The sequence below is a fragment of the Trematomus bernacchii genome, unplaced genomic scaffold (assembly GCF_902827165.1).
Source record: "Trematomus bernacchii unplaced genomic scaffold, fTreBer1.1, whole genome shotgun sequence".
In the NCBI taxonomy this organism is placed as follows: Eukaryota; Metazoa; Chordata; class Actinopteri; order Perciformes; family Nototheniidae; genus Trematomus; species Trematomus bernacchii.
Genome location: NW_022988050.1, coordinates 7,062,087 through 7,079,164, shown reverse-complemented (window position 1 = coordinate 7,079,164; position 17,078 = coordinate 7,062,087). Strand labels below are relative to the sequence as shown.

General features: G+C 38.4%; 1 protein-coding gene across 1 annotated transcript; it reads right to left on the bottom strand.

The window, feature by feature from the left end:
• Positions 1-147: 147 nt before the first annotated feature.
• On the bottom strand, positions 148-14,238 carry LOC117473693 (synaptic vesicle membrane protein VAT-1 homolog). The gene is made up of 6 exons (XM_034119442.1): positions 13,627-14,238; positions 7,867-8,074; positions 5,420-5,590; positions 5,175-5,264; positions 4,336-4,574; positions 148-2,903 (listed from the first exon to the last, which is right to left on the bottom strand). Exons 1-6 carry the CDS (start codon positions 14,008-14,010, stop codon positions 2,715-2,717), a joined length of 1,281 nt encoding a protein of 426 aa, XP_033975333.1. The 5' UTR covers positions 14,011-14,238; the 3' UTR covers positions 148-2,714.
• Between the last annotated feature and the right edge of the window lie 2,840 nt (positions 14,239-17,078).

The following is a 17,078-nucleotide window of genomic DNA, read 5'->3' as shown; positions in this document are numbered from 1 at the left end:
AAAAACACATCAGAATTTGTACATTTAAATGTCACTCCAACCATGCTGTAATAACACCTTCAGTCTATTTCGTGGTTTTGTTGAGGTTGATTAGACGCCATCACAAGAGAAAACTTGGCACCATTATGGAAGAAATTCACAAGCTTATTGGAACATCATGCGATAACATTTTAATAATACAGACAGGTTAGTGCCATTTAACACAGAAGGCAAGTGTGCATAAAGTGTGTATAAAAAAAACAGGCTGCGTAATTTGAACTTCAACAAATCAAATATTTTACTTCTTGAGACAAACCATTGTAGCTATAACAACATAGAAAGATTAAAGGCTAAGAACACAGAAAAAACCTTATCATTTTTATCATGCGGCAAATCTAATGCATTTTTTTTTTGTACATCGTTTTGAAGAAGTGTGCTAGAATATTTGAATGGATTTGTGATTAGCAATCTATTTTTTTATAGCTATAAAAATGTTTAAGTATTTTATAGCTGCTAAGGCAGGTTGCAGTACATTTTGTTCATAGGCAACATTGTGAAGAGTATTTTAATGAGTTATTTAAAAGGCACAATTTCACCACTAGATGTCCCTCGCAGCATGAGTGAACACTATATCAATTCATGTATATTATTTGTCAAATTATTAAGAGAAACATTACATTTTTTTATATTTTAGACAACTACTTTTGAGGGTTATATTTAGACACTATGTAGTTTTGTAGCTAGATTTTCTGGCTTTTTCTGGATTTAGTAGAGCTTGTTTTAAAATCACAAATTTCTCTTTAACGAACAGCTCTAATTGACTCAGGTTGCTCATTAGTTAGACTCATCTCCCATTTGGTTCAGTAGTTACATTTGAACATTTACCATGCAGGCAAACACCAGGGTTATGGGTAGAGAAACATGTCAACAAAAATTGAAAAGAAAATTCTACACACTTGGATTTAAACAAAAGGATGAACGTCTCATAGTCAAAGGAGCCGACTCCAGTTCCCACTCAAACTCCACATCAGATCTTACATCATACTACGAGAAGGAAACCTGGCCAAAATTAACAATACTTGTCCAAGTGGCCAAAAGAACAAATGTCCCAGATGTAAATAACATAAAGCATTATCTGTGTTTCCAAGTGCGTCTTTCAAAGCAGAGTGAAGAGGGAGTTTTGAGAAGGTTTGGCCACAGAGCGAGACAGAGAGCAGGACTGAGGGTGGAGGGAGGAATGTGAGCAGCTGCTCGGTGAGGATGGGAGGAAAACTCTTTCTCTTGTGCTTCGGTAGAGTCTTCTGCGTCACAGCATTGTATTACACCCACAGCTGGACAAAACATCTGAATGACTGAGCCCACTATTTGAGGTTATGCACTCAAAGAAACAGATATGCAAGCATTACAAATGATTACTGAGAAGAATGACGCCTAATAATCCATTACTATACTGCAGGAGCTAAATGAATATGTATATAGCACTGAAAAACAAAAACGCATGAAAGCAAAGAATCATCTGTTTTTTTTCATAACTTCTTTTATAAACACGGCACCATTTTTTTTTACTTTAAACAGGCAACGTAGGATTTGAGAAAGCAGCTAAAATGCATCAAGGTGGAAACCCTTCCTTAACGTGGCTCTGCCAAAACATTTAATCTCAAGTTCAGCACGACATTGTTGGAAGAAAACCCAGAGGCAACGAGTGCCAAGGCATGGAAGTCCCGCTAATTGTTATTCACAGTTGGCTTGACGGCAGTGGTAAAAGCTGGCTTTATATTTGGCACAAATATGTGAGAAACACCTAACAATTTCAACTATAATACAATACTGACCTATTGTTTAACAACCTCCATCAACAAGACATTTGAGCGCATCATAACCATCTTTTACTAACAAGTCTTACACTACAAATAACTGAGAACAAGCGAAGGTTGGCAAGTTTTAGAACAGATTCCTTATAGATTAATCATTTGTAACAGGATTCAATGAATTACAAGAACTGATACTCTGATTTCATTAGAATCACATTGCCAGATTTGAGGTTTGACGCAGAAAAAAGGCAGAATCAGGGCAGGTATGTATGTCTATTTATCTTAAATTAGTCAAAATTCTACGAATGATGTAATGATGCTATTTCCCTACTGTTTTATCTTCTTCAACAACTCATTTATTTTTGATGTAGAATAGAAAGTAGCTGTAATATGTAGGAGTTTTTTCCACCGATAAGCTCTACTCTTGCATGCTGCAGTGCAGTGAAGCATATGTAATGTTGGCTACACTGCATGACTGGTAATCTGATCCCTGACTGGGAACCTAATGCAATCTTTTCAGCTTCTTGAGACAGAGCTGAGTTTTATTTAAACATTTCTTATCCTTTTATAGGGACCATTTTCAGGACCATTTCATACATACAGGCCCTGGTTTGTTAAGGATTGCTAAGCTGTTGTCAATGGGACCTTGTTTTTGCAGCCACACCCTTACATTTTTAGCAGAATTCATTTTTCCTTATGTAATGTAAAACAATACTTTATTATTTTTTCTTTAAACACACATTTCCCAACATAGATACCACACTATCGACATATTGCACAACAAAATCTTCATAAACATTTGAAAATACTGACACAAATCAAAGGATTCATGGCATCCTGCTTTTTCTTCTCTTTTTGACAAGTGAACAATAGGGATCGCATTCAGGAAGTGCTTGAAAATATCACTCAAATAGACACTCTTACTCAATCCTCGGCTTTAACTTCCTCTGTGGTCTCTTCCTTCTTCTCGTCGACGGCAGCTTCAGTTTTTTCCACATTTTCTACCGGCTCAGGGTTGGACTTTGGCACCTCTTCCTCTTTCTTCGCTTCAGGAAGAAGGATGACTTTCCCGATGTTTTGGCGTTCGTGCATTCGCTTCATGGCATCAGTAGCCTGACGGAACACACAGGAGCAGAACGGATGTGCACAATGTGATGTTTTCCTCCTATTTTCAGGTTTGTTTTTACTAGTATCATTAATGCGAAAAACATGTCTAACACTTCATTAGAGGTTATCTTTATTACCATCTTGCTTTTTCGACACGTTAATGTATCCATAAATAAATAATAAAGCAGCACGATAAGATTATGTTTCCTTGGTTAATAAAGCTTAATGGATAATATAGATAATATTACCTGCACCAGTTTTACATTGACTCCCTGAGCACATGATCATAATGGCTCAGTCTTAATGAGGATAAATGAACACATGGGCTATCTACGCTATGTATCTCTGCCTTAAAGTCATTTGCCCTGCTTATTATTTCCTGCCTCGGCTTTTGTCCGTTTCCTGCTTACAATTACAAAAGCCCCACTCCTGTCTATCCTTGAATCCAACTTGAAACACGGAGAAATCCCCGTAAATAGTGGATGCCAAGGCAACAATTTAGACCATCACCTAGCAACAGCCCTTAAGGACCGACTCATCTGATGGGGGGGGGGGGGTTTGAGGTAATCTCGCCTGCATCACATGATTGATGGAGAAGAGGAAACCACAGGAAGGGTGTGACGCAGGAGAAGCTTCAATGGAGCTGTGTGATGCACAAACACCTCATACATGAATACTCACTGTGCAGCAGAGAAAACATAATTGGTGGTTACTAAAAAGTATTTGCTTTCTTTCCAAGGGGTTGCAAGAAAGCGAATAGGGGGTTCTCACAACATTTCAACTTATTCTAATAGAATTGTGTGCAGCAAATCAGCCCGATATCAACCATCATTATCATTATTTATTTTCATTGTTTCCATTTTTTCACAATGCTACCCCCATAAAGCTGCTCTTCCACTTTTCAATTCTGATATACTGCAAATATTTTCTTCGCATTAATGTATAATTTGTTATTGTATTTCCTTTTTCTTAATGTATATTTCTTGTACTTTTATTTTAGTATTATGGTTTTTATTATAGTTTATATTTGCTATTTTTTTTTTACAACTTTATTCCCTTGTATTCATATCTTACACGGCACTATTATTATTTGTATTCTTTTATTTTGTATCTGTCTTACTAAGTTTGATTTTCTAGTTCTTGTGGATTTGTATGTATTTAAATGTAATTTTATAATGTGTCTTCTTGGCACTATATCTTAATACCTGTAATGTTTTTTCTAGAGCCTGTTTTAAAAAAGAATGTGCCTTGTTGTTGAACTCTGAAAAAAACTTGGCTCGCCTCGCCTTACTGTGTTTATGTTTGCATCATTATACACCAAAGCAGATTCCTTGTATGTGTAAACCTGCTGAGCAACCGGATCGTTATTATCCTTTGATTCGCGCCTTAAAAGTAGTCCCTCTGTAACATTTTACATTTCAAACATGATGAAACTGACCTCCTCAAAGTGGTAGCAGGAGTCGATGCGGGGCTTGATCTTGCCCTGGCTGTAGAGCTCCAGCAGCTTCTCCATGGTGCGGGTGATCAGCTGCTCATCGGGGATGTAGCCCAGGTGGAAGCCGCAGACGCCCTTGTTGGTCTGCATCAGTTTGAGCACGCTGAGCGACAGCTGGTTGTACCAGGTCTTCGCCATGGCCAACAGGTTCTTCTTCTGGCCCGTCACACAATTGGCCGCGCCTGGAAAGCAAAACAATTGAACACAGTAAAAATCAGAGAGATTCATTTCTATCTATTTATAGCGACCTCTTAGAAGGTAAGGCGTGATGAAGTAAACCTTCTGCATTCAAAATGTCACTTGACAAACTATACTCATAATGCAGAAATCTGTGCTATTACAGTATGTATTACAGTAGATAAATACTAATTAAAATGTTATAAACATATTGCTTCAGGTTGAAGAGCTCATTATAATTCATTGGATACTGCTTTGTAGTACAACCTACAAAAATGCATCATATTTCATTAACTGATGATACATTTAAAATCCAAAACGTCAAAATAACTTGTAGCTAAAACTGTCAGATCAAGCACAGTATTTTTCTCAAAAGTGGAATATAGATTAGCATGAAATGGAAATACCTAAGAACCTCAAATAACGTACAGAATTTCAGTCAAAGTTAATTTCCACCTCTGTTAGGCCCCACTCCTGTCATTTCAGTTTTGATAAATTATGCAAAACAGCATTATTACACAAACATTAAAGCAAAAATAGAAATACATTAAGGGAGACTGGACATATGCATTAAGACATGTTTTTTCTGTTTCCAGATGTCTTACCAAAGACTATAAGCATGCCCAAAGGCTTCAACAAACTAAAGCCTTTCTGGGTGTCTGAACCACCGAGGGGGTCCAGGACGATGTCCACTCCTGCAGAGACAGAACAAAAAAGGGAAAAGATGCATAATGTTTCCGTGTCAACATGCGACAATCTTTATTATTACATTAAGACATGTCCTGGCTAGGTAAAGAAAGGTAAGGATGTGTGTGTTTTGTCAGTGTGATGCACAAGTGTGTTTTCTCACCCTTGGGGCTGATTTTGCGGACTTCCTCCACGTAGTCTTTGGTGCGGTAGTCGATGGGGTGAGTTACGCCGCCTTGGGAAATGATCTCATGTTTGGAGGCTGAGGCCGTGCCAAAAACCGTCACATCTGGCACAGTCTGACAGAGCTGGGTAACAGCGACACCGACACCACCTACAGATGTGCAGACAGCCGCACCAACAGAGGTGAGAAGAGGCTGCAGGCGCTTCACTTCACATTCAATTTGATCCCTCGCTGCAATTCTCAGTGATTTAATCTTCAAAACAATGGGTCTGCACTGGCTTTTTCCACTCAGGATAACTCGCAAGGATGTGTTTTATGGCTCACCGATTCAAAACTCATGCTGTGCAGCCAGACATTGTTCAGAACCACAGAAATGTATTTTAAAGTTGAGTGGACACCACGAAATGTCCAAAGACATTCGATACGTCAAGCAGAACGTTGGAAAAATAGGAATAAAAGACATTAAGAGTAAGATATTTTTTCCACCTCTGAGATACTTAATAGCGTATGAAAAAAAAGAAAATTGAGGTATAATGATGATACCATTTTATTTTATTTATTTCATTCCCAATGTATACATTCAATGAGACTTGAGGCTGTTCTCAGCTAAGGCTTAAGTCTACACCTTTTCTGCCAGTATAAATTGGCTTGGTTTGACACTACCTCATAAACAATGTCTTATTGTTGGTTTTATTATTATTTCATATGTGGTTTTGACTTCTTAAAGATGGAAAAAATGAATGGGGGAACCAGATTTTATAGGGATAAGGAGTACAAGTAGCTTTAAAAGTGTTGGATATATGGTCATATTAATTTGAGTAACTCTGGTTACAGTAGTGGCCTCTCAGCTCTACGGTGGTTTGTTATGTGATTTTATGATGGCTGAGATGGTGGAGGAAATGCTTTATGGTCGTGTTTTTTCATAATAATGCCTGCCTGGGTGTGCAGGCTCAACAGTAATCCCTCGTGACCTCCCCTTCACCCTGTCCTCGTGTGGCTGATTCATACAGGTCAGCTGACAGCCCGCCACATAACAAACACTGAGACGCAGCTTTTGAGAGGGAAGTGCACTGGAGTGTGATGGTGGACGCTGACATCACCATCCTGTATACTTAGATTCAAGAGTGGCTGATTAACACTGAGCCATCTGAGTTAAAGCTGCATTACCATCCTTTAAACATACAATAAATAACTTCTAACAAACAAAAGCTCAAGATGACAAGTCTGAAAGGTTTTACTGCCTATCCCTCAAGAGAGGAGCACCTGAACGTGTGTCTCTACTGCTCATGGTAAAATATTACATCACATAATATGTATAAAGGATAAGGCACTGGTCAATGTTATGATCCACCTGGAATTTATTCAGGTTTTCTGCTACAATATGAATGTGGAAACACTGTTTTGAAAGTGAATAAAATGTCAAATTGGTCGAGTAGTTTTTTTTCCAGTAGTCTTTTTAGTAATTTAATTCCCACATGGTCATAGAGTTTCCCCAGTTTTCAAATAATGGAAGTCCAAATTGATGTATTTCCTTTTCAAGGTTCATACCTATGAGTCCCTCCTCCTGTGATTGTACCACCAGCCCCCTGGTTATTGAAACACACACGGTGCTGTGCACAGAGTGAGACGCATTTGCTTGTCGCTTGTTTAAAGGTCAGGTGTTGCCAAAGCAACCCCGCCTGATAATGATCCTGTGTTCCCTTTTATGAATACACTCACACCATATTTTCACCAATGACCAGCGGTCTCTTTGATGATCATTTATCAGCACAGCTATGTGGCTGCATTCTGGAAAGTGATTAGTGACCTCAGTGAATAATCCGTGCCCCTCTTCACAGGCTTCCCAGGAGACTCGGGGAGGTGTTTGTTACAAATCACAACATGATAAGGGAGCGACTGTCCAAGCGCACAACACAACGGACACCACAGATTTAGCTTGAGGAGATAAGAAAGAGGAGAAAAGTGTGTAAAATCTCAATTTTTGTTAAATTATCCTGTAAAATGTTCATTTTAATTCAGGGTCTTGGGTATGAAATGTAAGAGATATTAAGAATTGTCTATCAAAAACCCAGTGTCACATACTAAAATTGCTTTTTTTGTCCAACAGTTCAAAATAGATTGAATTTAAAACATAAAACAACAAATGGCAACTGTTCACATTCAGCTAGCTGTAACAAACAGTTATTTTGGGGGATTTTTTGCATTTTTGTTAGATAAACTTCATTGATGATAACCATCGTCATCCAAATGGCACAAATTCTACAGCATAAAGAAAAGAAAATAGAATCAAGGCCTAGGAGAAGAGTTTTTAATTTGTTGGATGTTGTCATCAATGACACTGATAAATTCAATAAGAAATAGCTATGTTGCTGATCAGTATTTGAGACCCCTGATTTTATTCTCAGTATTCCCTGTGTGTGTGTTACCTGCAGCCATATGGACCAGGACACTCTTGCCTGGCTTAAGGTTGGCCGACTCGAACAGCATCAGGTAGGCGGTGAGGTAGTTGACGGGCAGCGCAGCCCCCTCCTCAAAGCTCATCTGCTCGGGCATGGGGAAGGTGTTGTCAGCGGCCACAACGACCACTTCCTGGTACATGCCGCTGCGGATCAACACGATGACCCGATCCCCCACCTGAGGGAGGGGAGAGGAAGGGAGGGATGGGGGGGGAAGAAAGTCACAGAGGATGGGGATGTATCTGTGGTTAAGGTCTGGTCAGATGACTTAGAAATTAGTCGGTAACTGAATGCAAATTAAACAGCAATTATTTGTTGTGATTAATATTTTTTTTTAAATAATAAATTATACGTAACTTCTTAGCCTAATCTAAATATTCCATTACTTCAAACAGTGAAAATATTTCCCCATAAAACATGAGAACCTTGATGTGTCTCTACATCTCGGACACAATATTCACAAGTTAATAGAATCCGTATTCTTTTCATAATAAAATAATTGCCATATCCTGACTGTATTTCCCATTCATTTCCCAAAAGTCCTGCTAATTTTCACAGCAGGTTTACCTTGAACTGTTTTTTGTTTTGCAACCCTAGTCCTGACACATTTTTGTGGAAGAGTATAAGACAATTTAAATGTCTCTTGTCATCACCACTTTGCTCTTGTTAACGGGGATGTGAAATGGCAAATTGAGGTCAGGCAGGCAGGCAGGAAATTGTCCGACGTATCTCAGTTTTAGACTGACACGAGGGCAAGTCATTACACTGCTGCTGCTGCGCTGTGTCAACAGACTCATCCTCACAGAGGCATGATTACCTTGTGATCACATTGTGATATTGGCAAGTAACTGAAGCCAAATTCCTTTCAGTGTTTAATGGTTCATCAGGAATACATTTGACCTACCGAGATGATGGCTGCAACCAATGATTGTTTTTTTAATGTATTCATCTACCAAATATTTTTTTTAACCAATTTTTAGAATGGCCAATGAAATATCAAAAAATGCTTATGAATTTGTCCAAGTGCCCAAGGTGGCAGCGTCCAATTGTTTGAAACCAAATTTGATTAACTGACATATATAAAAGCAGCAAGTTCTCACAATTGAGAAGCATGAACCTGCTTTTGTTATAAATGTTTTTAATGCAAATATATTTTCCTTTGTCCAGTCTGTTAAGTTTCTATCTCTCTCTACATCATTCTTTTTTTTAAAACAAAAGTCCAGAAATGTAGTCTTAAGACCCCACAACCAGCTTTAAACATGTTACTTTAAACAAGATAATAAAAGCTGCTCCATGTACCTAAACTGTTTCTGAGCCAACGAGCACAGAAAAGTGGCCTAATGGGAAATGTTGTTCGTGCTTTCTTCCACAGGAACGTGCCAACATAAAAGAAACCTGCCCAAAAGTGAAGGGCTCTGGAAAGAAGTGTGATTGTGAGCGCTGCACTGCTTCCCGTTAAAACAGTCTCGAGCGCTCTGAGCCACGCCCACTTCCTGTTGTGTAAACCCATCACAATAGACTGCACAGTAGGGCTGCTCGATTATGGCAAAAATCATAATCTCGATTATTTGGGTCAATAATTGATATCACGATTATTAAAAACAATTATCCATTTACTTTGAAAACATCAATTTATTTAAAAAAATTGTATGTTTTTAACAGTTGATTACCCTGAACTTTAAGTATAATTCAACTGAAAAACCAATAAAAAAAAATAAAAAAAATAATCGTTTCATTCCGATTATGTTGTTTTCATAATCGTTGCAAGCCAAAATCGTAATTGCGATTAAAATACCATTAATTGAGCAGCCCTACTGCACAGGGCCACAAATATTTACGCACACATGCACAGACAATAAAAACATTCACACACTTTGCATATGTCTGTTGCAGTGAGATAACTAAGAGCTGCAGTCTCCAGCCTTTACTTCCACATCAGATGACTCAGATGCTCCTTTTACATTACATTGCATTTAGCTGACGCTTTTATCCAAAGCGACTTACAATAAGTGCATTCGACCAAGAAGATACAAACTTGAAGAAAACAGAATCATACAAGTACATCAGGTTTCATAGAGCCAAAACATTTCAAGTGCTACTCAACTGGCTTTAGATAAGCTAGTCCTTTATTAGCATATAAGTGCTTTGTTAGTCATTTTATTGCTCGAAGTGGAGTCGAAAGAGATGAGTTTTTAGTCTGCGCCGGAAGATGTGTAAGCTTTTAGGGGTCGATAACATTTCTCAACATCTGGTCTTATGAAACACTTCCAAAACACACTCTGTGTCACCTCAGAAAATGCATGATAGTCAATTTAAAAAAGGCTGAGCTCAGTTCCTGGAGCACTGGCATGAAATTAAGTAACTGAAGTAAAGTCCAAAGCAGGACAGTGAAGTTTACTTACACCAGCAAAATAAGTAGATTTAATACTGCTGTTCAATGCATGATATATAAACAGTGAAAGACGTGTCATGATGCAAGTTTTATGCACATACAGTATATAATTACCAGTATCCAACTAGACAAACCACATCTCATAAGCAGAGAAGCATCTTCAAAAAGAGGCTTTTGTGTTTTACATTAGTCAAAAATGGCTCGTTATTCAAAAACCATTACATCTACAATATTAAAGACACCTGCTGTAAATTGACCAAATATTGTCCAATGTATTAAGCCGAACACAGAACCCTTCATCCTCTCATCATGCAACATTACGTTGAGTGTATTTGCAGAACAGATGGTTTATTTCTTTCATAAATTGCGTGATAAGACTTTAACTTTAAGACTCAATCTTCCAAAATATCAATCACATTATGAGGAATAATCATTGACTTTCTAGTCTTTTTTAATATAGAAACATCTGCGAGGAGGTAACGCTGGATTTGGAAACTGTAATGGGATTCTACATCACACATCTGCAACCCATGCGTTTCATAAATCAGCCACGCCCTCCTGTCTTCATCTGACGGAGCCTCGCTGCTCCAGTCTGTCCTCATGAAACAGCATCAGCCTCTCTACGTAAACAATTCCCTTAATGTGATTGTCTGCTGCTCTGCCTCCCTTATGTGTCTCACTGCAGCCACACAGATTTTTACAATGAAATAACCCACAATCTTGGGTCTAAACCTACACTCTATATGCTTTCAGTGCTTATGCATTGTAAATACTTGATAGGATTCTTACATTTACACCATTTCCAGCATCACTGCATGTGCTGGTTTTTTTGGGACTCGTGTTGTGCTGCTGTGCCAAAAAAGAGGGTTCGGGAACATAGCATTCCCCCTATAGGATCCTTGCTCTTGAAGGGAAAGATGTAGGGAGGAATGGGAGGTGGGCGGGAGGGGAAATTCCATACTGACACAGAGGGACACGAAGGAGCTTCAGTAATATAAAACACACGTGTTTAACTTAAAAGACGCCTTGAAAAGAAGTGTGGAAGAAGACTGACCTCAAAGACATTTAACTGAGATTGAAATGGAAGTTAAGGCATTGTTCAAACAACAGCTAAATATGGTTACGGCGTCTTGTGTTAACGCTAAATATGGTCAAGTTAAAGCTCAGGATGCTAACAAATAAGATCGGTAACTAGCAGTAAAGCATCCTTTTTGAAAGAAGTGACAACAACTGAATGAAGCCGAGCTTGGAGGGGCTCATATGGATATATTTTTTAATACAGAGCCAAGTAAACTAAGAAACTAGGTAACATCTTGTATATCAATATAACCAATATTGACATTTCAATTTTGGTTCAAGGTGTTCAAATTCAGCAAGTTGACTTTCATATCTGGCCCAAGAGAGGAGACGCAACCTAGGAAACGGGTTTAAAATCTTTTTTTATCATGATAATAGTTGAGTCTTTGAGGTTACTGTAGCTGGAATCAATACAGTAGAGGCATAACGTGTGACTGGTGGAGGAACACTGATTAACTGTGTGAAGCTCCCTTAATGTGTTACTTGTCTCAACAATATTGGCAGCAATAGCAGATCATGGTTCAACTTATTTTCCGATTGTAAACCTAAAATGTTTGTTTGAAAAGAAAATAGGAGAAAAAAACATTAGAGCATTGAGTTCTGCATGTTTCTGAGATTTATATTTAAAAAGAAAACCTCCTTATGAACCCAATGACACAGCTTAGAAGTCCTGTTTCTCATTCAAATACAAGTGTTTTGCATCTTCCATATGCATTAGTGTATGCACGCAGAGCATAAGCAACTCAAAATGTTGCTTTATTCTTTCTACCAGTGCAAGAAAAAAACATCTGAACCTCAAAGGGAGTTATTTGCAGAAGCTGTGACATGAAGTCAAGGTTTCTTGCAATGAGTCACACTTCATATGTTGTTTTTTTAAATATCCCCAGTACACAAAAAAAGCACTGGCCTTGGATTCTCTGAGATCAGCTCTGCAGAATCAGGTGCCTTTCTGCATCAGAAAGTCCAATCTAACATTTAGTAGATTTAGAAAGGAAGCACAGTAACAGAGCTTATAAATATTTTGAACCCTTTTATCAGACTTGATAAATGAAGACTCCATAAAACTTGACCGTTGGAAAGTTCTTATCAAGGCAAACGTAAATGTTCCTTTGTGCCGGGAGGAAGAATGCAAACACATTTCAAGGACACGTTGTAAATCAAAAACGAACTGTTCATGATGCCAGGATGTTAGATTTAGCAGCAAGAAAGCTTCTTTCCATCCTGTTTTTAAGAGACCACAGAACATTAAAGGATTAGACTGGTGGAGGTTATTTATCATTGGGTTGTGCTTTCCCATTGTGCAGCAATTTGAACAGAGATGTTTTAAAGCATGAACAAGTCCAAATAGATGGCATTGTTAGATAGAGCCTAAACAATTATTTAATGTTAAGCCACTTTTTCTTTAACCAATGGGCAATATGACAGAACATGTCAAATGTCTATGTATTTAGCCTCTCATTTGTGAGATTATCTATTTTTCTAATAATTTTATAACGTTGAAATCGTTCATATGTGGGGTTTCAGACAGTTGGTCTGACAAAACAAATGATTTAAAGAAATCCCTTATTAGGTTTATATGACTGTCATTTTCCCTCTGCCATGACTTTTTATAGACGTTTCTTTTGCAGTTTTCTGCCTTGAAGATGCAAACCGTTTTCTAGAATGCAAAAGACAAGTGGAAACTAAAGAGAAAACAAACCTGGTTTGGTGTTTGGAAAATATTACAAGCACGTTTCTTTTGGCAGTAGTGACAATGCACGTGCCACTGAGAACCAATGGGTGCAGGCTTACTCTTTATACAGAAACACTTATTTGAATTAGTGCATGTGGCGGGGTGTGAGTCATGGATGTACCATTTTCAGACAATGATTGGGAAAATATTATGCAAATTATTCAAGAGTCATCTTAAATTGCAGCCCCAATTACTATACTTATAATTTTAGAGAGCCATTAGTAGTCAGCGACCTATAGGAAGGATAAATGCATTCCAAATGCATGTTATCTGAATTATTTGGTAATTCTTTAAGTGTTAAAAGCATTAAACTGTCATTTTCCCACTGAAACTAAGAGGAACCAAGGAGGCCAGTTTACAAGGTTTCAAATCATCTGGTTTAGTGTTTGGAAGATATTTCTAGAATGTTTTTTGCAGTAGTGACAATGGATGCAGGTTTATACTTTTCATAGGCATCAACTTCATTGAGAGAGTGAGAGGGTGTGAGTCATGTGTGTGTAGGTGTGATCAGCAGCAGGCCTTCACTAACCTTCCTGTCTTTCACATCCTCCCCGACCGCCTCGATGACCCCGGAGCCCTCCATGCCCAGGGTGACGGGCGGGGGGGGCAGCAGCTCGTACAGACCCTGTTTGCCCATCAGCTCCGCGAAGTTCAGCCCGCACGCCTTCACGCGCACCAACACTTCTCCCGCGGCCAGCTGCTGCTTCTGCGTCTTCACCTGCAGCTTCACTTTATCATAGCCCCCGTAGCCCGTGAGGACCAGAGCCCGGATGGAGAGAGGCTTCTCCTCGGCCGCCGCAGGGCTGCTGCTCCCGGACTGCTGCGGAGCCTCTGAGGCCGCCGGGGGAGGCTCCTCGTCGGGCTGCTTCTCCTGCTCAGGCTGCAGAGTTGGAGCCTCTTCGCCAGACATCATGCCTCTTGTGATGAGCACGACTTCAGGTTGTCAGTCCTGATAGATAGTTCTGGTTGTTTGGGCGTTTCTTTAAAGAAGATTATCACTAAATGGCGATGAACAGTTCCCGGTAAATGCAGTTATTGGAGGGGAGAGCTGACATAAAAGAGCAACTTCACTGGAGACGGTCTGTCGTTTGTAAAATGAGTTGGTTAATATCTGCGGGGTTTCCTCCTGTGTGTGCGCTCAACAAGTGACCAACGTCAACGCTGACAGATTTAAAAACACGGATTCCGGTTTGGATTTTCACAATAAAACACTTCCTGTGACTGAAAAACTGAGATAAAAAAAAAAGGGTTGCGCAGTTATAATGACAGTTTTTAAATGAGAGAAAGGAAGAGACGCCTAAAACCGTTTTGACTATATTTATATAGCACCTCATGCAGCCCAATGAGCTTCATAGAGCAAGGTTAAAACAATACATAAGATTACATTACACAACGCGACAATCATAAAATAAAATAAGTCACTAGAACAAATAAACACAAGATCAATTGTATGAAAACCATTGATAAGGTCTTAGAGACCAAGGAAACAATTGATTATGCACAATAAGTAAAACACACGTCCACAGAGTTTGAGTCTAATGCATTATGTTGTAAAAACCTAAATGAAAATAAAATATGTTATATCTGAAATATGATATCAAATATATATAGCTTCATATATCCCATGAAGACTTGGCTAATGAACATTACAATTGCTTTGCAGGGTAAGCAATGAACATTATAACTGTGTTGATGCTTGGTTGTGCTCGATATTTATTCTAGATGATTCCATTTATGAATAGAGGCTTTTATTTGAATGCTTAGTCTCGCAACTTCCAGTGTTTTTCTACCTGATTGTCGCCGGCTTGACACCTCTTAAAAAGTGACGACCGTTTAGTTGGCGAACAGCTGAGAGATGAGAGCCAGAGAGCTGCGGAGAGCTCCAAACCCTGGACACTGGAGTACCGGGAGGAGGGGGGGGGTGTCTGAGGTCACAGCTGGAGGAAGAACATGCAGCAGTTCACTCATCTGCTATTTAAGAGTTAACTAATATAATACCTATCTGGTTCACATCTGTGAATCCATTATTATTTCACCGCTTTTTGTGGATTTTGCAAATATGGGAACAAATATAAGTGGGGTTCACCTAAAAGTAAAAGTATTTTGTTAATTTTAAGTTTGTGACTATCATTATTATTGATAACTCATTAAAACATCCAATTAATAGACAAACTGTTGTTTAGGAATGAGAACAGACACTGTATTTAAAATAAAAAAATATGTATATATATAAAATAAATAATGGACGTTCTGATATGTTTAAGGGCTTTAAAAAAAGAAAAACTAACACAGCTAGACAATTTATATTGAGGCACTTAATATATATATGTTAAACATATTTAAAGCTTATAAGGTTATTTCCGTTATAATGGCATTTACTTGTTTCAGTCACCCAACATGCACGCACACACAGTGGGTTCAAACAGATTGCACCCTGCAACTGGAGCAGCGTTCTCACAAGGTGGTTGAATCTGTGTGCCAGGAAGTGGAGAGACGGTGAGAAACAGAGAGTTGTTTTTTAAGGGCAGGATATTCCTTTTGCTAATATAAAGACTCATGTAATAGTTCAGTCTGATAGAAGTTGGTCTGCACAGATCTGCACATTGGGCCACACAGGCAACACACTCAGTTGGGAAAACAAAACAAACATCTGTGGTCACTAACTCTGGTCTGACGGACACGTTATAAGTGTTCTCAGATGCTCTCTATTTTCTAAACACACACTCGCACTCGCACTCGCACACACACACACACACACACACACACACACACACACACACACACACACACACACACACACACACACACACACACACACACACACACACACACACACACACACACACACACACACACACACACACACACACACACACCACACACACACACACACACACACACACACACACACTTAATTATGGGCTTCTTTGTGTGGTGGAGTTGTTTTTTGGTATTTTATTTTCTATATACATTTATTATAATTCAGCATTTTGTATTTTTGTCTTAAGATATCGTTTTTGTTACTGCTGTCAAACTAAGAAAACCAGTTGTGCTTTTGGATGTAGATTTTGAATATACAATCTTAACAAACATTTGATCCCCAAAGAAGATCATTGACAAGAATATTTGTATTGTGTTATCAACACAAAAGTTAGTATAATTGAACAGACAGTATTGCTGTGATATTTAAGATGATAAAATGTAGTAAAATAAAAAATATGAATGAAAAACACACACTGCAATACAGTGTTTGGAAAATAGATTGACTTACTTCAGTTTGACCAGAAGATGGAGCTAAAATTCTTTCTTTATCTCTGTCTATAAACACATCAGCCAGCTCACTGATGTTATTGTAAATGACAAATAGCCTATAATAAATGTCATACATGATTTAAATGAGTAACAGTTAGGAAAAGGCTACCAAATATTCAGGATATAGGTTTCTATTCAGGGTCACGTGGTAGTTACTTTGAGTTATATCCTCTTTTGTGTACAGGGAATATGCCTGAAAAACAATTGTGAGAAAGTCAGTGTATGTATTAAGTTTACATTGTCAACCTATAGCCTACATTTGGAACCTTGGGTCATTGTAAGAGAACTGCAACATATACCGTTACTAAAATATCAGAATGTTTTCAATTGACTATTTCAGTGTTATGTTGAAAAGATCTCAGTTTTTCATGTATGCTATAAAATAAGGCGTGCACATTTAATGAGATGTTTACTGACACTATTGATATAAATGCCTGTCACGATTCAACACTACACCAAGACAGCCAGGAAAAAACCGGAAGAACGAGCATTCTGTTCCTAAAATAAAAGCATGTCACAATAACAGTAATAATAGATGTTTACATTATTTATATTTGTGTAAAATGTGGATACCTTAGTCGTGAGAGTATTTAGAGGGCGTATTACTGTCTTTCTTAAGAACACTTGAGTTTAACTCTGGGTCTCTGGCTATGTGGTTAGACACACCAC

What these genes read in the sequence shown, in the direction of transcription:
- LOC117473693 (XM_034119442.1), bottom strand. Translation starts at nt 14,010, where the DNA reads ATGATGTCTGGCGAAGAGGCTCCAACTCTGCAGCCTGAGCAGGAGAAG. An exon ending in CCTGGTCCATATGGCTGCAG is followed by an intron (nt 5,591 to 7,866) that starts GTAACACACACA and finishes GCACATCTGTAG; the next exon opens with GTGGTGTCGGTGTCGCTGTT. An exon ending in GGGCATGCTTATAGTCTTTG is followed by an intron (nt 4,575 to 5,174) that starts GTAAGACATCTG and finishes TTTGCTTTCCAG; the next exon opens with GCGCGGCCAATTGTGTGACG.